Source organism: Rhinoraja longicauda, chromosome 40 (assembly GCF_053455715.1).
Source record: "Rhinoraja longicauda isolate Sanriku21f chromosome 40, sRhiLon1.1, whole genome shotgun sequence".
NCBI lineage: Eukaryota > Metazoa > Chordata > Chondrichthyes > Rajiformes > Arhynchobatidae > Rhinoraja > Rhinoraja longicauda.
The window spans coordinates 5,137,195-5,157,263 of record NC_135992.1 but is presented as its reverse complement, the minus strand read 5'-3'; the positions used below and the strand labels follow the sequence as shown (position 1 = coordinate 5,157,263).

The 20,069-nt window shown below is 52.6% G+C and overlaps 2 protein-coding genes across 2 annotated transcripts in view; both read left to right on the top strand.

Annotated features, from left to right (window-relative positions):
* Positions 1 to 20,069, top strand: part of LOC144611540 (ras-related protein R-Ras2-like) — a 102,887-nt gene that overhangs the window by 15,807 nt on the left and 67,011 nt on the right. The gene's annotated exons all lie outside the window — the stretch shown is intronic.
* LOC144611455 (ATP-sensitive inward rectifier potassium channel 11-like) lies at positions 2,622 to 13,030 on the top strand. The gene is made up of 2 exons (XM_078430565.1): positions 2,622 to 2,693; positions 9,219 to 13,030. Exon 2 carries the CDS (start codon positions 9,243 to 9,245, stop codon positions 10,437 to 10,439), a length of 1,197 nt encoding a protein of 398 aa, XP_078286691.1. The 5' UTR covers positions 2,622 to 2,693; positions 9,219 to 9,242; the 3' UTR covers positions 10,440 to 13,030.

The window sequence follows — 20,069 nt, the reverse complement described above, 5'->3', positions numbered from 1 at the left end:
TTGCACTAAAACCTGACTTTGCAAAACTACCATGTTAAAATTCAAATGGCATTCAAAGTTAATTTTCAACTTTGTTATTTTCTTTTGTTTATTTTGCCTCTATTTTTCTTCTCCAGGAGCTAGCTTCTCCATCTTAAGGGATTGGACAGGCTAGATGCAGGAAAAACATTCCCCATGTTGGGGGAGTCCAGAACCAGGGGCCACACACAGTTCAAAAATAAGGGGGCGGCCATTTTAGGACTGAGATGAGGAGAAACTTTTTCGGTTGTGAATCTGTGGAATTCTCTGCCACATAGAAACATAGAAACATAGAAAATAGGTGCAGGAGTAGGCCATTCGGCCCTTCGAGCCTGTACGCACCGCCATTCAATATGATCATGGCTGATCATCCAACTCAGTATCCCATACCTGCCTTCTCTCCATACCCCCTGATCCCTTTAGCCACAAGGGCCACATCTAACTCCCTCTTAAATATAGCCAATGAACTGGCCTCAACTACCTTCTGTGGCAGAGAATTCCACAGATTCACCACTCTGTGTGAAAAAAAACGTTCTCATCTCGGTCCTAAAAGACATCCCCCTTATCCTTAAACTGTGACCCCTTGTTCTGCAACATCGGGAACAATCTTCCTGCATCTAGCCTGTCCAACCCCTTAAGAATTTTGTAAGTTTCTATAAGATCCCCCCTCAATCTTCTAAATTCCAGCGAGTACAAGCCGAGTCTATCCAGTCTTTCTTCATATGAAAGTCCTGCCATCCCAGGAATCAATCTGGTGAACCTTCTCTGTACTCCCTCTATGGCAAGAATGTCCGGCTTTTTGTGTCTATCTTCGGTACAGAGGAAACACAGGCCAGGAAACCTCCACACACAGTGAGGAAATTCTGGACAGTCCACAGAAAACAGATTTGAGGTGGGTAGCTAATGAGAAATATAGAAAATAGGTGCAGGAGTAGGCCATTCGGCCCTTTGAGCCAGCACCACCATTCAATATGATCATGGCTGATCATCCACAATCAGTTCCCCGTTCCTGCTTTCTCCCCATATCCCTTGATTCCGTTAACCCTAAGAGCTAAATCTAACTCTCTCTCGAAAACATCCAGTGAATTGGCCTCCACTGCCTTCTGTGGCTGGAATTTTTATGTTTCTATGTTTCTATGTAACTCAGCGGGACAGGCAGCATCTCTGGAGAGAAGGAATGGCTGACGTTTCAGGTCGAGACCCTTCTTCCCCTGTGCCGCTCTTTGAGTTTGTAAACATGCGGGCAGCACGGTGGCGCAGCGGTAGAGTTGCTACCTTAGAGATAAGGCGCGGAAACAGGCCCTTCGGCCCATCCAGTCCGCACTGTCCAGCCATCCCCGCACACTAACGCTATCCTACACAAACTACGGACAAGTTGCACTTATACCAAGCCAATTAACCTACAAACAATAGACAATAGACAATAGGTGCAGGAGGAGGCCATTCGGCCCTTCGAGCCTGTACACACCGCCATTCAATGTGATCATGGCTGATCATTCTCAATCAGTACCCCGTTCCTGCCTTCTCCCCATACCTTCCTACACAGCCCTGAACGACCTCATTTTGTAACCCTTGGGCTATCTTTGATCGGACCTTGCACTAAACATTATTCCCCTATCATGTATCGTCTCTACACTGCAAATGGCTCGATTGTAATCATGTGCGGTCTTTGCGCTGGCTGGTTAAAACGCAACAAAAGCTTTTCACTGTACCTCGGTATACGGGACAATGAACCAAATTAGAGTGGAGAGGACGCTAATTATTTTCGCTGTACCCTTGAGCTATTTTCAAGCCTGGTCTGACCTTTCCTGTTGTTAGGACAGTATTTTTAGGATAACAAATGTGACACCCACCGGGTGGTCCTCTATGTTTGATGGGCAACAGATGTAGGGTTGCCAACTTCCTCACTCCCAAATACAGGACAACGGGTGACGTCAACGCCCTCGTGGCCCACGTGACCTCACCCAGCCAGCGGCCACGTGCTCCCGCTCCACCAATGGCGGCCGCCCGGGCCGGGAGCACGTGGCCGCCGGCTGGGTGAGGTCACGTGGGGCGCGCGGAGGGGTGGTGACGTCACCCTTTGTCCCGTATTTGGAAGCGAGGAAGTTGGCAACCCTACTAATACGGGACAAGGGCGGTCCCGTACGTACGGGACAAGCCAATTTAGCCCAAAACACGGGATGTCCCGGCTAATACGGGACAGTTGGCAACTCTAGACGGATGGGTCTCGGGTTCTGCTTGACCCGTGCGATTAGTCATGGTGTCCGTTTGATCTCTTTGAGGTGGAGGTTCAGATTATTCCGGCCCACCACCGATTTTCCGGCAACTCCTTTAATCCGGACAAAATTGCCGGAGCGCGCTTGAAATCCCCCCCACAGAAGTACCCCCGAAAAAGCAGTGCCCAGTCCGGGTTAGGCGGCCGATCTCGACCTCACCGGGACCTCCGCTGCCGATCGGCGGGTCGGATTTGCCTCTCTTTGCGGCCGGGGCTCGGGATCTCCAGCCCGGCAGATTTGCTGTGCTGGCTCGAAGGGCCAAATGGTCTCCTCCTGCACCTATTTCCTATGTTCAATTTCCTACGTTTAATTTTCTATGTTTCCCATAGCCGACATCTGAGGCCAACTTTGAGGGCCGGTATCTTGCCCCCCCCTCCCCGCGCCGCGGCGGCCTAGGCGGTAAGTTCCGGTACCGTTGGACTCCTCTCGGAGGCCTTGACATGTTCACATGTTCCAGGAGGAATGAGGCAATTCGGCCCATCGAGTCTACTCCGCCATTCAATCATGGCTGATCTCTGCCTCCTAATCCCATTTTCCTGCCTTCTCCCCATAATGCCTGACACCCGTTCTAATCAGGAATTTGTCTTTCTCTGCCTTAAAATTATCCACTGACTTGGCCTCCCCACCCCTCTGTGGCAATAGGGTTGCCAACTGTCCCGTATTAGCCGGGACATCCCGTATTTTGGGCGAAATTGGTTTGTCCCGTATGGGACCGCCCTTGCCCCCTATTAGGCCCGGGGGGCGCTGTAGGCCCGGACACTGTAGGCCCCGTGCTGTGGGCCCCGACAGTTTAGGCCCTGACACTCTAGGTTTCCGACATTTTAGCTCCGGACACTGTAGGCCCAGACAGCGTAGGCCCGGACACTGTAGGCCCGGTGGCCCGGGCACCGCCTAACGGAGGTTGCGTAGCAACCCGCCTCCCGGCCCAGATGGCCGCCATTGGTGGAGCGGGAGCACATGGCTGCTGGCTGGGTGAGGTCACGTGGTGTGCGGGGAGGTGACGTTACCCTTTGTCCCTTATTTGGGAGCGAGGAAGTTGGCAACCCTATGTGGCAATGAGTTCCACAGATTAACCACCCTCTGACTAAAGAAGCTCCTCCTCACCTCCTTTCTGAGAGAGCGCCCTTTAATTCTGAGGCTGTGACCTCTGGTCCTAGACTCTCCCACCAGCGGACTTCTGTTGGTCTGGCACAACGGATAATCCGGCAAGGCCCGGTGTAAACCGGCATCTGCTGTTCCTTCTTACTGCCATATGAGGAAAGATTGGAAAGACTGGGCTTGTATTCACTGGAATTTAGAAGGGTGAGAAGGGATCTTATAGAAACGTATAACATCATAAAAGGACTGGACAAGCTAGGTGCAAGAAAAATGTTCCCAATGTTGGGGGAGTCCAGAACCAGGGGCCACACACAGTCTAAGAATAAAGGGGAGGCCATTTAAAACTGAGATGAGACAAAGTTTTCCAGCCAGAGAGTTGTGAATTTGTGGAATTCTCTGCCACAGAGGGCAGTGGAGGCCAATTCTCAGATTGAGCTCGAGGGGCTAGTGGAATCAAGGGATATGGGGAGAAGGCAGGCACGGGTTAGTGATTGTGGACGATCAGCCATGATCACAATGAATGGCGGTGCTGGCTCGAAGGGCCGAACGGCCTCCTCCTGCACCTATTTTCTATGTTTACACACGGTGGATGGTCGGATGGGTTAGAGTTGAGATCTTGAATAGCGGGGCAAAGGGGTTACAGGCGGGAGTCATCTACAGGCCCTAAAATGAGACCTCCCGACAGCAAGGAGCATACATGGAAAAACAGCTGCGACCTGTTAGAAGGGAACTACGAGACAGACAGAAAACGCTGGAGTAACTCAGCAGGTCAGGCAGCATCTCTGGAGAGAAGGAATGGGTGACGTTTCGGGTTGAGACCCTTCTTCAGACTGATGTCAGGGGGGCGGGACAAAGGAAGGATATAGGTGGAGACAGGAAGATAGAGGGAGATCTGGGAAGGAGGAGGGGAAGAGAGGGACAGAGGAACTATCTAAAGTTGGAGAAGTCGATGTTCATACCGCTGGGCTACAAGCTGCCCAAGCGAAATATGAGGTGCTGTTCCTCCAATTTCCGGTGGGCCTCACTATGGCACTGGAGGAGGCCCATGACAGAAAGGTCAGACTGGGAATGGGAGGGGGAATTGAAGTGCTCGGCCACCGGGAGATCAGTTTGGCCGAGCACAGGTGTTGAGCGAAGCGATCGCCGAGCCTGCGCTTGGTTTCGCCGATGTAAATAAGTTGACATCTGGAGCAGCGGATGCAATAGATGAGGTTGGAGGAGGTGCAGGTGAACCTTTGTCTCACCTGGAAAGACTGTTTGGGTCCTTGGATGGAGTTGAGGGGGGTTGCATCTCGTGCGGTTGCAGGGGAAAGTGCCCGGGGGGGGGAGGGAGGTACATAGTGTAAGGTGTGAGAAACAGGACTGAATGAATCCAGATCAAGGAAAATGTAGAATGGATCATTGTTAGCTGGTGGAAGGTAACAGCAAAGCAAATGGAGATAAACTGTGGAGACACACCAAAAGCTGGAGTAACTCAGCGGGACAGGCTGCACCTCTGGAGAGAAGGAATGGGTGACGTTTCGGGTCGAGACCCTTCTTCAGTTCCGATAAAACTGTAGTCGGAGACAGTAAGACTGGTGGGGGAACTGGGAAGGAGGACGGATGGAGAGAGGGAGAGAGGGAAAGCAAGGGTTGCCAACTTCCTCACTCCCAAATACGGGACAAAGGGTGACGTCACCGCCCCACGTGACCTCACCCAGCCAGCGGCCACGTGGCCACGTGCTCCCGCTCCACCAATGGCGTCTGCCATTGGTGGAGCGGGAGCGCGTGGGCCGCTGGCTGGGTGAGGTCACGTGGGGGCGCGGGGCGGTGACGTCACCCTCTGTCCCTTATTTGGGAGCGAGGAAGTTGGCAACCATACTAACGCGGGACAAGGGCGGTCCCGTACGTACGGGAAAAAACGAATTTAGCCCAAAATACGGGATGTCCCGGCTAATACGGGACGGTTGGCGATCCCCTAGTGGGAAGGAACTGCGGATGCTGGTTTAAATCAAAGATAGGGTCAGAAAATCTGGAGTAACTGAATGCATTCAAGAGAGGATCGCGGAGTCAGGGGATATGGGGAGAAGGCAGGAACGGGGTACTGATTGAGAATGATCAGCCATGCATTCAGAGAATTGGCCTCCACTGCCCTCTGAGGCAGAGAATTCCACAGATTCACAACTCTCTGACTGAAAAAAGTTTTTCCTCATCTCCGTTCTAAATGGCCTACCCCTTATTCTTAAACTGTGTGGCCCCTGGTTCTGGACTCCCCCAGCTGGAAAAGAAGAGCCATGATCACATTGAATGGCGGTGCTGGCTCGAAGGGCCGAATGGCCTCCTCCTGCACCTATTGTCTATTGTCAGTCTGAAGAAGGGTCCCAGCTGGAGGCGTTGTCGGTCGACTCCCTCTGCACCCGGCGGCAGGGTGGCACAGTTGGTAGAGTTGCTGCCTCACAGCGCCAGAGACCCGGGTGCCATCCTGACCGCGGTTGCCGTCTGAGTGGAGCGTGCACGCACTCCCCATGACTGCGTGGGCTTCCTCCGGGTGCTCCGGTTTCCTCCCACGCTCCAAAGGCGTGCGGGTTTGTAGGTTAATTGGCCCGGTGTAAATTGTTCCCTTGTGTGTAGGGGGTGGGAAAGCACAGGACTAGTCCTTTACACACCCCCGTCCTTTACAAACTCCACTGGCTCCCCATCCCCCAGAGAATCCAGTACAAAATCCTCCTCATGACCTACAAAGCCCTCCATAACCTGGCCCCATCCTACCTGACCGACCTCCTCCACAGGCACACTCCCACCTGCACCCTCCGCTCTGCCGCTGCCAATCTCCTATCCCCCCCACATCCGGACCAAACTCAGATCCTGGGGGGACAGGGCTTTCTCCATCGCTGCTCCCACCCTATGGAACTCACTACCCCAAACCGTCAGAGACTCCTCCACACTCACCACATTCAAAACATCGCTGAAGTCTCACCTGTTCAGTACTGCCTTCAACCACTGAAGGTCACCTCACCTTCTTTCTCCTTACTCTGTTCGTTTACTTATTTACTTATTTATCTATTTATTCATTTCCCTATGTTCTCTAAATCTCTGTAAAGCATCTTTGAGTATATGAAAAGCGCTATATAAATAAAATGCATTATTATTATTATTATTATTAGTGTGAACGGGTGATCAGCTTGGACTCGGTGGTCCAAAGGGCCTGTTCGATGCTGTAACTTTCATTCAATATTTTAGACTTTTTGTTTTTCCTGTTTGGTTATTCATTCATTAGTTCCCCATCCCTCCAATGTTCAGTTTAGTTTAGAGATACAGCACGGAAACAGGCCCTTCGGCCCACCGAGTCCGCACCGACCAGCGATCCCCGCACACCAACACAATCCTACACACCCTTGGGACAATTCACACATACACCGCACCTGGAGTACTGTGTGCAGTTTTGGTCTCCAAATTTGAGGAAGGATATTCTTGCTATGGAGGGCGTGCAGCGTAGGTTCACTAGGTTGATTCCCGGAATGGCGGGACTGTTGTATGTTGAAAGGCTGGAGCGATTGGGCTTGTATACACTGGAATTTAGAAGGATGAGGGGGGATCTTATTGAAACATATAAGATAATTAGGGGATTGGACACATTAGAGGCAGGAAACATGTTCCCAATGTTGGGGGAGTCCAGAACAAGGGGCCACAGTTTAAGAATAAGGGGTAGGCCATTTAGAACGGAGATGAGGAAGAACTTTTTCAGTCAGAGAGTGGTGAAGGTGTGGAATTCTCTGCCTCAGAAGGCAGTGGAGGCCAGTTCGTTGGATGCTTTCAAGAGAGAGCTGGATAGAGCTCTTAAGGATAGCGGAGTCAGGGGGTATGGGGAGAAGGCAGGAACGGGGTACTGATTGAGAATGATCAGCCATGATCACATTGAATGGTGGTTCTGGCTCGAAGGGCCGAATGGCCTCCTCCTGCACCTGTTGTCTATTGTCTATTGTCTTTCACAAGATCATAAGTGATAGGAGCAGAATTAGGCCACTCGGCCCATCAAGTCTACTCCGCCATTCAATCACGGCTGATCTATCTCTCCCTCCTAACCCCATTCTCCTGCCTTCTCCCCATAACCCCTGACACCCGTACTAATCAAGAATCTATCCATCTCTGCCTTAAAAATATCCACTGACTTGGCCTCCACAGCCTTCTGTGGCAATGAATTCCACAGATTCACCACCCTCTGGCTAAAGAAATTCCTCCTCATCTCCTTCCTAAAAGAACGTCCTTTAATTCTCAGGCTGTGCCCTCTGGTCCGAGACTCTCCCACTGGTGGAAACATCCTCTCCACATCCACTCTATCCAGGCCTTTCGCTATTCTGTACGTTTCAATGAGGTCCCCCCCTCATCCTTCTAAACTCCAGAGAGTACAGGCCCAGGAATTAACCTACAAACCTGCACGTCTTTGGAGTGTGGGAGGAAACCGAAAATCTCGGAGAACAGAGACGCAGGTCACGGGGAGAACGTACAAACTCCGTACAGACAGCGCCCGTCGTCGGGATCGAACCGGGGTCTCTGGCTGTAAGGCAGCAACTCTACCGCTGCGCCACCGTGCCGCCCCTCCTCCACCCCAGTGTTTGATAGAACAGAGCCAGGTATTAAAACACTAAACTATCTCTCCAAGTTAAAGTCTGAAGAAGGGTCTCGACCTGAAACGTCACCCATTCCTTCTCTCCAGAGATGCTGCCTGACCTGCTGAGTTACTCCAGCTTTTAGTGTCGACCTTCTGTGAGTTAAATGACATGGAAGTACCGGGGTACAGTGAAAAGCTTTTGTTTATGTGCTATTAAGCCGAAGAAAAGCCGTCCACAGTGCAGAGATAAAGCCACAGGAGGAACTGCAGATGCTGGTTAATACACAAAAGGCACAAAGTGCTGGAGTAACTCAGCGGGTCAGGCAGCATCTCTGATACATGATTGCAATCAATACATTTGCAGCTCAGAGATACATGATAAGGGAATGGCGTTTAGTGCAAGGTAAAGCCTGATCGAGGATAGTCCGAGGGTCACCAATGAGGTAGATGGTAGTTCAGCACTGCTCTCTGGTTGCGATAGGATGGTTCATAGGCGCGGCACGGTGGAGCTGCGGTAGAGTTGCTGCCTTACAGCGAATGCAGCGCCGGAGACCCGAGTTCGATCCCGACTACGGGCGCCGTCTGTACGGAGTTTGTACGTTCTCCCCGTGACCTGCGTGGGTTTTCTCCGAGATCTCCGGTTTCCTCCCACACTCCAAAGACGTACAGGCTTGGTAAATGTAAAAAATGTCCCTAGCGGGCGTAGGATGGTGTCAATGTGCGGGGATCGCTGGGCGGCGCGGACCCGGTGGGCCGAAAGGGCCTGTTTCCGCGCTGTATCTAAACGAAACTAAACTAAACACATTTACAGTGTAGGAAAAAAAACTGCAGGTGCTGGTACAAATCGAAGGTATCGCAAAAAGCCGGAGTAACTCAGCAGGTCAGGCAGCATCTCCGGAGAGAAGGAATGGGTGACGTTTCGGGTCGAGACAGTGTATAGATAAATGATAAGGGAATGGCGTTCTTCAGACAGTGTATAGATACATGATAAGGGAATGGCGTTTAGTGCAAGGTGAACCCTGATCGATGATAGTCCGAGGGTCACCAAAGAGGTAGATGGTGGAAGAAGGGTCTCGACCCGAAACGTCACCCATTCCTTCTCTCCAGAGATGCTGCCCGACCCGCTGAGTTACTCCGGCGCCTTGCGATACTTTAGACGGTAGTTGAGCGATGCTCTCCGGGGCGCGGTTCTGTTTGGGGTATACGAGGCTGACCGCGTTTGTGAACGGTCCCCGCAGGTGGCTGTGCACTCCGGGGGCGCGATGCTGGCGAGGAAGGGAGTCCTGGCGGAGAAGTACCTGCTGACCAGGCTGGTGGAGGACGACTGCCTGACGCAGCCGCGATACCGGGCCCGGGCCAGCAGGGCGCGCTTCATCTCCAAGAACGGGGCCTGCAACGTGGCCCACAAGAACATCCGCGAGCAGGGCCGCTTCCTGCAGGACGTCTTCACCACCCTGGTGGACCTGAAGTGGCGCCACACGCTGGTCATCTTCACCATGTCCTTCCTGTGCAGCTGGATGGTGTTCGCCATGCTGTGGTGGCTGATCGCCTTCGCCCACGGGGACCTGGACCCCGGGCGTGTCGGGGTGGTGCCTTGCATCACCAGCATCCACAGCTTCACCTCCGCCTTCCTCTTCTCCATCGAGGTGCAGGTGACCATCGGCTTCGGCGGCCGCATGGTGACGGAGCAGTGCCCGGCGGCCATCTTGACCCTGATCGTCCAGAACATCACGGGGCTGATCGTCAACGCGGTCATGCTGGGCTGCATCTTCATGAAGACCGCCCAGGCCAACCGGCGGGCGGAGACCCTCATCTTCAGCCGGCACGCGGTGGTGGCACTGCGGGACGGCCTGCCCCGACTGATGTTCCGCCTGGGAGACCTGCGCAAGAGCATGATCATCAGCGCCACCATCCGCATGCTGCTGGTCACCCGGACCACCACCCGCGAGGGCGAGGTGCTGCCCATCTCCCAGATCGAGGTGCGGGTGGAGAACCCGGTGCCCACCAACGGCATCTTCCTGGTGTCGCCGCTCATCATCAGCCACACCATCGACCGCGGCAGCCCGCTCTACTCTGTGTCCGAGTCGGGCCTGCAGCAGGCCGACCTGGAGGTGGTGGTGCTGCTGGAGGGGGTGGTGGAGACCACGGGCATCACCACCCAGGCCCGCACCTCCTACCTGCCGGACGAGATCCTGTGGGGCCACCGCTTCGTGCCCATCGTGACCGAGGAGGAGGGGCGCTACTCCGTCGACTACTCCAAGTTCGGCAACACGGTGAAGACCAACATGCCGCCGCACAGCGCCGAGGAGCGTGAGCGTGCCGGGGACCGCCGCCACGACAGGCCCCAGCCGCTGCCGCCGGGCGCCCTGCGCAAGCGGAGCTCCTCGAAGCCCGGCAACCCGCCGGGCGCCAAGCCGGCCGAGCGCTTCCAGTCTCTCGACTCACTCTCGGGCCTGTAGTCGCCAGGTGGCGCAGCGGGTAAGGCGGAACTGCCCGTGTGAGCGGGTCACCGATGGGTTCGGTGGGCCTGAGAACTTCAATCGTTCAAAGAAGAAGAAAAAGAACAGTACTTAGGCCGAGACTTCAAGGGCACGGTGGCAGAGTCGCTGCCTCACAGCGCTGGAGACCCGGGTTCCATCCCGATCGCGGGTGCCGTCTGTACGGGGTCTGTACCTTCTCCCTTGTGTGTTTACCCCCGGTCCCACAGCCCCCAAAGACCCTCCACGCTGCGCCGCCGAGCCACTATTGACCAGCACAAGCCTCATGAAGCACACTTAGGGGTTAAAGCACAAATTGTATTCGGCCCTTTGAGAGGAGAGACTGGCTTTAAAGTACCGTGGCGGGGCGGCACGGTGGCGCAGCGGTAGAGTTGCTGCCTTACAGCGCCAGAGACCCAGGTTCCATCCCGATTCTGGGTGCTGTCTGTGCGGAGTTTGCACGTTCTCCCCGTGGGTTTTCTCCGGGTGCTCCGGTTTCCTCCCACGCTCCAACGACGTGAAGGTTTGAAGGTTAATTGGCTTGGTGTAATTGTAAATTGACCCTAGTGTGTGTGTGTGTGTGTGTGTAGGATAGAAACATAGAAATGGGTGCAGGAGGAGGCCATTCAGCCCTTCGAGCCAGCACCGCCATTCATCGTGATCATGGCTGATCATCCACAATCAGCAACCCGTGCCTGCCTTCTCCCCATATCCCTTGATTCCACTAGCCCCCTAGAGCTCTATCTAACTCTCTTTTAAATTCATCCAGTGAATTGGCCTCCACTGCCCTCTGTGGCGGAGAATTCCACAAGTTCACAACTCTCTGGGTGGAAACGTTTTTTTCTCACCTCAGTTTTAAACGGCCTCCCCTTTATTCTTAGTAGGAGGGGGGGGGATACAGGGGAGAAGGCAGGAGAATGGGGTTGAGAGGGAAAGGCACCCCACAAGCCTTGCCGTTTCAGAGATGCTCTGACCCAGTCGTCTGGCCATAACAATTTGGCCCTTGTCAAAGTCGCTCAGGTCTTTACTCCTGCCCATTTCTCCTGCATCCAACACGTCAACTTCAAGAACTGACTGTTCACTTGCTGCCTAATATATCCCACCCCTTGACAGGCGCCATTGTAACAAGATCATCAATGTTATTCACTTCGCCTGTCAGTGGTCATAATGTTTTGGCTGATCGGTGTATATTTGGAGTGGGGACAAGATGAACAAAGCTCTAATTCAGTGATCTAATTCAGTGCTTCTTAAACTCATTCACCCTTGAGTCAATAGACAATAGACAATAGGTGCAGGAGGAGGCCATTCGGCCCTTCGAGCCAGCACCACCATTCACCGTGGTCATGGCTGATCATCCACAATCAGTACCCCGTTCCTGCCTTCTCCCCATACCCCCTGACTCCGCTATCATTAAGAGCTCTATCTAGCTCTCTCTTGAAAGCATTCAGAGAATTGGCCTCCACTGCCTTCTGAGGCAGAGAATTCCACAGATTTACAACTCTCTGAGTCGAAAAGCTTTTCCTCATCTCCGTTCTAAATGGCCTACCCCTTATTCTTAAACTGTGGCCCCTGGTTCTGGATTCCCCCAACATCAGGAACATGTTTCCTGCCTCTAGCGTGTCCAATCTCTTAATAATCTTATACGTTTCGATAAGATCCCCTCTCATCCTTCTAAATTCCAGCATCTACAAGCCAAGTCGCTCCAGTCTTTCAAAATAGGATAGTCCTGCCATTCCAGGAATTAACCTAGTGAACCTACGTTGCACGCCCTCAAATGTCTTTAGCACAAAATTTCATTCAACCTCGACTAAATGTCCTGTTTTTTTGTGGTGATTTTCATCTTATTCTCCCTTGTGTATAATTTTCTATATATTAAGCCATTCACCCTGGGTGAACCATTCACTCAGTGCTTTAAGTGGTATAAAGTCTGAAGAAGGGTCTCGACCCGAAACGTCACCCATTCCTTCTCTCCCGAGATGCTGCCTGACCTGCTGAGTTACTCCAGCATTTTGTGAAATAAATACCCAGTGCTTTAAGAAGCACTGATCTAATTGATGACGGAACAGGGTCGACGGGCTGAATGGTCCCCATCATTTTGGCACTTTTGTTCGTCGCTCAGGCCCCTTTAAAGTTTGAGAGAGATTCGGGAGTTGGGAGGAAGAAGTCTAAAAGGTTTAGAGCTTTAATAGTTAAAGACGACGGAAACAAAAGGCTACACAGGGGCTGAATGAAACTGAGAATTCTACGAACACCATCCTTTATTGGAGACCATTGCTTGGACCACCTTCAGTTGGAAAGTACACTTTTTAAAATGATTTGAAGGTGCAGCGGTAGAGTTGCTGCCTCACAGCGCCAGAGACCCGGGTTCGATCCCGACTACGGGTACTGTCTGTACGGAGTTTGTAGGATCTTATAGAAACTTACAAAATTCTTAAGGGGTTGGACAGGCTAGATGCAGGAAGATTGTTCCCGATGTTGGGGAAGTCCAGAACAAGGGGTCACAGTTTAAGGATAAGGGGGAAGTCTTTTAGGACCGAGATGAGAAAGTTTTTTTTCACACAGAGAGTGGTGAATCTGTGGAATTCTCTGCCACAGAAGGTAGTTGAGGCCAGTTCATTGGCTATATTTAAGAGGGAGTTAGATGTGGCCCTTGTGGCTAAAGGGATCAGGGGGTATGGAGAGAAGGCAGGTACGGGATACTGAGTTGGATGATCAGCCATGATCATATTGAATGGCGGTGCGTACAGGGCCGAATGGCCTACTCCTGCACCTATTTTCTATGTTTCTCCCTGTCACCACGTGTGATTTCTCCAGGTGCTCTCATGTCTTCCCACACCCCAAAGACGTGCAGGTTTGTAGGTTAATTGGCTTGGGCAAAGATTGTAAAGTGTTCCTGGTGTGTACAGTAGGACAGTGCTAGTTTACGGGGATCGCTGGTCGGCGCGGACTCGGTGGGCCGAAGGGCCTGTTTCCGCGCTGTGTCTCTGAACTAAACTAACGATAGACGCAAAGTGCTGGAGTAACTCAGCGGGACAGGCAGGGTCTCTGGAGAGAAGGAATGGGTGACGTTTCTGGTCGAGACCACACCCCCACTACAATCAGTCTCAAGAGAATGAGTGCAGACACAAGAAACTGCAGGTGCGGGTTTACAAACAAAAAAAGACACAAAGTGCTGGAGTAACTCAGCGGGTCAAGCAGCACCTCTGGGGAACGTGGACAGGGAACGTTTGAAGGTTACCAACCCGAAGCGTCACCTATTCACGATCCCCAGGGGGCGCAGCAGGCAGGGTTGCTGCCTCACAGCGCCCGAGACCCGGGTTCAATCCTGACCACGGGCGCTGTCTGTACGGAGTTTGTACGTTCTCCACGTGTGACCGTGTGGGTTTTCTCCGGGTGCTCCGGTTTCCTCCCACACTCCAAAAGCAAGCAGGTTTCTCGGTTAATTGGCTTCTGTAACATTGCAAATTGTAGCTTGTCCCTAAGTGTGTGTAGGATAGTGCTAGTGTACGGGCAATCGCCGGTCGGCAAGGACTCGATGGGCAGAAGGGCCTTTAACCAACCTGTATCTCTAAACTAAACTGACTCACAGTCTGAGGAAGGGTCTCGACCCGAAAGGTCCACTAAGTCTAGTGGTAAATGAATCTCCTCCGCCTGCATGTCATCCAGATCCCTTCATTCACTGCATAACCATGTGCCTCTCTAAATGCTCCTAATCACAACCAACATGGTGGTGCAGCGGTAGAGTTGCTGCCTCACAACGAATGCAGCGCCGGAGGCTCTGGTTCGATCCCGACTACGGGCGCCTTCTGTACGGAGTTTGTACGTTCTCCCCGTGACCTGCGTGGCTTTTCTCCGAGATCTTCGGTTTCCTCCCACACTCCAAAGACGTACAGGTATGTAGGTTAATTGGCTGGGCAAATGTAAAAAATTGTCCCTAGTGGGTGTAGGATAGTGTTAGTGTGCGGGGATCGCTGGGCGGCGCGGACCCGGTGGGCCGAAGGGCCTGTTTCCGCGCTGTATCTCTAAATCTAAATCTAAACACATCTGTCTCCATTTACCTAACCAGGCACTCCCACCCTCTGTGTAGATAGATAGATGGACAGAGAGTCATAAAGTTATACAACGTTGAAACAGGCCCTTCGGCCCAACTTGCCCGCACTGGCCAACATGTCCCAGCTACACTAGTCCCACCTGCCTGCGCTTGGTCCATATCCCTCCAACCCCAGTCCTATCGATGTGCCTGTCTAACTGTTTCTTAAACGCTGGGATAGTCCCAGCCTCAACTGCCTCCTCTGGTAGATAGATGAATGAATAGATAAATGGATAGATGAGTAAAATAAAATAAAATAAAGTGCCCACACATCTCCTCTAAACTCTCACCTTAAAGCTGGGCCCTCCATTCTTTGACATTTCCACCCTGGGGGACAAAGGTTCTGACTATCGATGCTTCTCTATGTTACATACGTCTGTCAGATCTCTCCTCAGCCTCCGACGCACCAGGGAAAAGATGGCCACGGTGGCGCAGCGGTAGAGTTGCTACCTCACAGCGCCGGAGACCCGGGTTCCATCCCAACCACGGGTGCTGTCTGTACGGAGTTTGAGCCAGGTACCCCGTTCCTGATTTCGCCCCCCTATCCCTTGATTCCGCTAGGCCCGAGAGTTAAATCTAACTCAGTGTGCGGCTTATCTATGGGATCACGATCGCACTTTCACTTCCACGCTCGAGGTCCTCGGGGCAGTTTATAGCAGAGACGCACGTCTCCGAGACGTGGGGTGGTACGTCTCCAAAGACGTACAGGTATGTAGGTTAATTGGCTGGGTAAATGTAAAAAATGTCCCTAGTGGGTGTGGGATAGTGTTAATGTGCGGGGATCGCTGGGCGGCACGGACTTGGAGGGCCGAAAAGGCCTGTTTCCGGCTGTATATATATGATATGATGATATGATATGATATGAAACCGGAGCACCTGGAGGCAACCCACACAGTCACGGGGCAGAAGGCACAAACTCCATCCACACGGGCAGCATGCGAGGCCAGGATGGAACCCGGGTCTCTGGCGCCGACAGGCAGCGACTCTGTATTATTTCTGACCTGCCACAAGGATGTGAGTCCAATTTTTGGACCTGTGCCATTTCCAGCCTTGCACCATTTGGAAAGACCGATATGTGGACTAAAGTAAACAGGGTGTGTAGCCGAGACTTTTTATAGCACAAAAATTGTCTTAAAAAAGTGCATCTTAGTGGATAATGTTCACTCCCATTCCTGTCCACACCCATTTCCTCCTTCCTCCGCCCCCATCTGAAGACACAAAATAAGAATCGTAGATATGTTCCGTTGAAGAGAGAGGCCCTTCAGCCCATCGAGTCTGCACTAGTTATCATAGCGCTAATCCTATCCAGTCTAATCCTGCCTTCCAGCACGAGGGCTGTGGACTTGGTTTAGTTTTAGTTTAGAGATGCAGCGCGGAAACAGGCTCTTCGGCCCACCGAGTCCGCGCCGGCCAGCGTTTTCCCACGCACGCACACGAGGGAAATTTACGATTTTACCGAAGCCAATTAGCCGACAAACCCGTCTGTCTTTGGAGCATGGGAGGAAACCGGAGCACCCGGAGGAAAACCCACGCAGTCACGGGGAGAACGTACAAACTCCGTACAGACAGCGCCCGTGGTCAGGATCAAACCCGGGTCTCTGGCGCTGTGAGGCAGCAACTCTACCGCCGCGCCACTTGAAGTCTTTGCCCAAGTACTGTTTTTAAAAAAAAATCTTTGAACGATTGAAATTTTCAGCGTTGAAGCCCAGGCCCTTCGGCCCACCGAACCCCCTGCTGACCGCCGATCACACGTTCACACACCAGTTCCTCGTTACCCACCTCTCACATCCTTTCTCTGCACACACCGGAGGGCAATTTTTACAGACGGCCGATTAACAGAACCTGCGCAAACCTGCACGTCTTTGGAATGTGGGAGGAAACCCAGGCACTCAGGGGGAGAGCGTACAGACTCAATGGCATTTTACTACTGTACGCACCTGAAATCCGTTGCTTTTGCCCACAATACGCACAGAGTTGCCACGTATCTGGCACCTCTAAGTACTCATCAGAGTCCTGCTAGGCCCCTCTTTGTTCTCGGTGCCCCCCAATCCCTCCCCCGCCGGGATCCTCTTTGTTCTCGGTGCCCCCCAATCCCTCCCCCGCCCGGGATCCTCTTTGTTCTCGGTGTCCCCCAATCCCTCCCCCGCCCGGGATCCTCTTTGTTCTCGGTGCTTCTTCCTGCACCTATTGTCTATTGTCTTTTAAATTCATCCAGTGAATCGGCCTCCACTGCCCTCTGTGGCAGAGAATTCCACAAATTCACAACTCTCTGGGTGAAAATGTTTTTTCTCACCTCAGTTTTAAATGGCCTCCCCTTTATTCTTAGACCGTGTGGCCCCTGGTTCTGGACTCTCCCAACATTGGGAACATTTTTCCTGCATCTAGCTTGTCCAGTCCTTTTATAATTTTATACGTTTCTATAAGATCCGCTCTCATCCTTCTAAATTCCAGTGAATACAAGCCCAGTCTTTCCAATCTTTCCTCGTATGACAGTCCCGCCATCCCGGGGATTAACCTCGTGAACCTACGCTGCACTGCCTCAAATCTTCCCTCATCTCTATCTACCATTTACTTTGGATCTGTAATCTTGGACCTTGATCTTTAACCCTTCCAAGGGCAATAGATCCTCTATTTGCTGAACCCCAGTCCATTCATGTTTAGAAAGAAACAACTGCAGATGCTGGCTAACACACAAGGACGAAAGTGCTGGAGTAACTTGGCAGGTCAGGCAGCATTTCTGGAGAACATGGATAGGTGACGTTTCAATAGACAATAGACAATAGGTGCAGGAGGAGGCCATTTGGCCCTTCGAGCCAGCATCGCCATTCAATGTGATCATGGCTGATCATTCTCAATCAGTACCCCGTTCCTGCCTTCTCCCCATACCCCCTGACTCCGCTATCCTTAAGAGCTCTATCTAAAGATAGGCAGAGAATTCCACAGATTCACAACTCTCTGACTGAAAAAGTTTTCCTCATCTCAGTTCTAAATGGCCTACCCCTTATTCTTAAACTGTGGCCCCTTGTTCTGGACTCCCCCAACATCGGGAACATGTTTCCTGCCTCCAACGTGTCCAACCCCTTAATGATCTTATACGTTTCGATAAGATCTTCTCTCATCCTTCTAAATTCCAGTGTAAACAAGCCTAGTCGCTCCAGTCTTTCAACATATGACAGTCCCGCCATTCCGGGAATTAACCTAGTAAACCTACGCTGCACGCCCTCAATAGCAAGAATATCCTTCCTCAAATTTGGAGACCAAAACTGCACACAGTACTCCAGGTGCGGTCTCACTCGGGCCCTGTACAACTGCACACAGTACTCCAGGTGCGGTCTCACTCGGGCCCTGTACAACTGCACACAGTACTCCAGGTGCGGTCTCACTCGGGCCCTGTACAACTGCACACAGTACTCCAGGTGCGGTCTCACTCGGGCCCTGTACAACTGCAGAAGGCCCCTTTTCGGGTCGGGACCTTTCTTCAGGCTGATTCTAGGGAGGGGAGAAGAAAGCTGGATAAAGCCAAGCGGCTGAATTACCTCAGAACCACAAGACAGCAGATGCTTGAATCTTGAGTAAAACGCAAAAGTGCTGGAGGAATTCAGTGGGGGCAGGCAACTTGACCTACCGTCTACCTCATTGACGACTCTCAGACTTAGGTGCTGCGCTGCCTTAGCAGCTGCGGCCTACCTGCAGTCCACCTGTCTTTGTGTTTTATGTTGTTTTTTGGTCTTGATTGTAGTGTTTAGATGTGATGTAGTGTTTTTTGTGGTTGTGTACTATGTGTGGGGGGGAGGGGTGGGACTGTAAAATTGTCTCTTCCAAACGGAGACGTGACCTTTGTTTCTGGGTGGTGTCTCCGTTTCCGCTGAGGCCTACCATCGGCCAAACACCTGGAGCTGGCGGCCTCCAGCTGGGACCACCTGGGGCTCTGGTTCGCAGAGCCCGCGGCCCGGACTTACCATCTGCGGAGCCGGCTGCCTTCGGAGGCTTCGGGAGCGGCTGCGACTCGCCTTCGGAGGCTTCGGCCGCGGGCCGCGTGGACGTCGGAAGCTGGCAGGCCCTGCCCTGGGTGGGGGCCGGCATCGGGAGCCCCGACGTGCAGCGGCAGCGTCTTCGCCCTCCCCGGATCGCGGGGCTTGGGTCGGCCGTTTCACCGTCCAGCGCGGCCTGGAACGTGGCAACTTCAACAGCCTGACCGCGGGAGAAGACGGCAGGGGAAGAGAAAAGACATTGTGGCCTTCCATCACAGTGAGGAGGGGACTGGAGGAGACTCACTGTGATGGATGTTTCTTTTTTGTTTTGTGTTGTGTTGTGATTGTGTGTGTAATTGTTTATTTTTATTGCTCTATTGCTGGACTGTGGGTGGACTTTCATTTCACTGCACATCCTGTATGTGTATGTGACAAATAAACTTGACTTGACTTGACTTGACAGACTATCTTTAATCGGACTTTGCTGGACTTTATCTTGCACTAGTTTAGTTTAGAGAAACAGGCCCTTCGGCCCACCGGGCCCGCGCCGACCAGCGATCCCCGCACATTAACACTATCCTGCATACACTAGAGGGACAACTGTACATTTCTACCAAGCCAATTAACCTACAAACCTGCACTTCCTTGGAGTGTTGGGTGGAAACCAAAGAAAACCCACGCGGTCTCGGGGAGAACGTGCAAACTCCGCGCAGACAGCACCCGTAGTCAGGATCGAACCCGGGTCTCCGGCGCTGTGAGGCATCAACTCTACCGCTGCGCCACCGTGCCGCCCCAAACATCATTCCCTTTGTCTTGTATCTGCATTGTAATGATGTATTGTCTTTCTGCTGACTGGTCAGCACGCAACAGAAGCTTTTCACTGTACCTCGGTACACGTGACAATAAACTGAACTAAAATCTGTGGTGGGAATGGACGTTTTGGGTTGGGCCCTCAAGACTGAAACGTTGTTTGTTGATTCCCTCCCTGGACGCTGCCTGACCAGCACAGAGTTCCTCTTACTCGTTGTGTTTGGCTCAATATAGTCTTCCCCATTCCACCGAAAACAGTCCCGCCCGCCTGCACTATCTTTCTTCATCGATATACATGTTCCAGTCCAGTCAGCATTGTAAATTCCCTGCATTCTCAGCAGCGACATTGAATATTTGCCGCTGTGTAATGAGCAGAGTTCTGTACACTATACACCAGTGTGAACAAAAACACCAGTCCCGTTACCTCCTCCCTCGACTCCGTCCAGGGACCCCGACATAGGGGTTGCCAACTTCCTCACTCCCAAATAAGGGACAAAAGGTGACGTCACCGCCCGCCCGCGCCCCACGTGACCTCACCCAGCCAGCGGCCACGTGTTCCCGCTCCACCAATCGCGGCCGCCCGGGCCGGGAGGTGGGTTGCTATGCAACCTCCGATTGGCGGCGCCCGGACCTCCGGGCCTAAACTGTCCGGGCCTACAGCGGCTCCCGGGCCTACAGTGTCCGAGCCCACAGTGTCCGGGCCCACAGTGTCTGGGCCTACAGTGTCCGAGCCCACAGTGT

Coding starts and splice junctions, on each gene's coding strand:
- LOC144611455 (XM_078430565.1), top strand. CDS start 9,243: ATGCTGGCGAGGAAGGGAGTCCTGGCGGAGAAGTACCTGCTGACCAGG.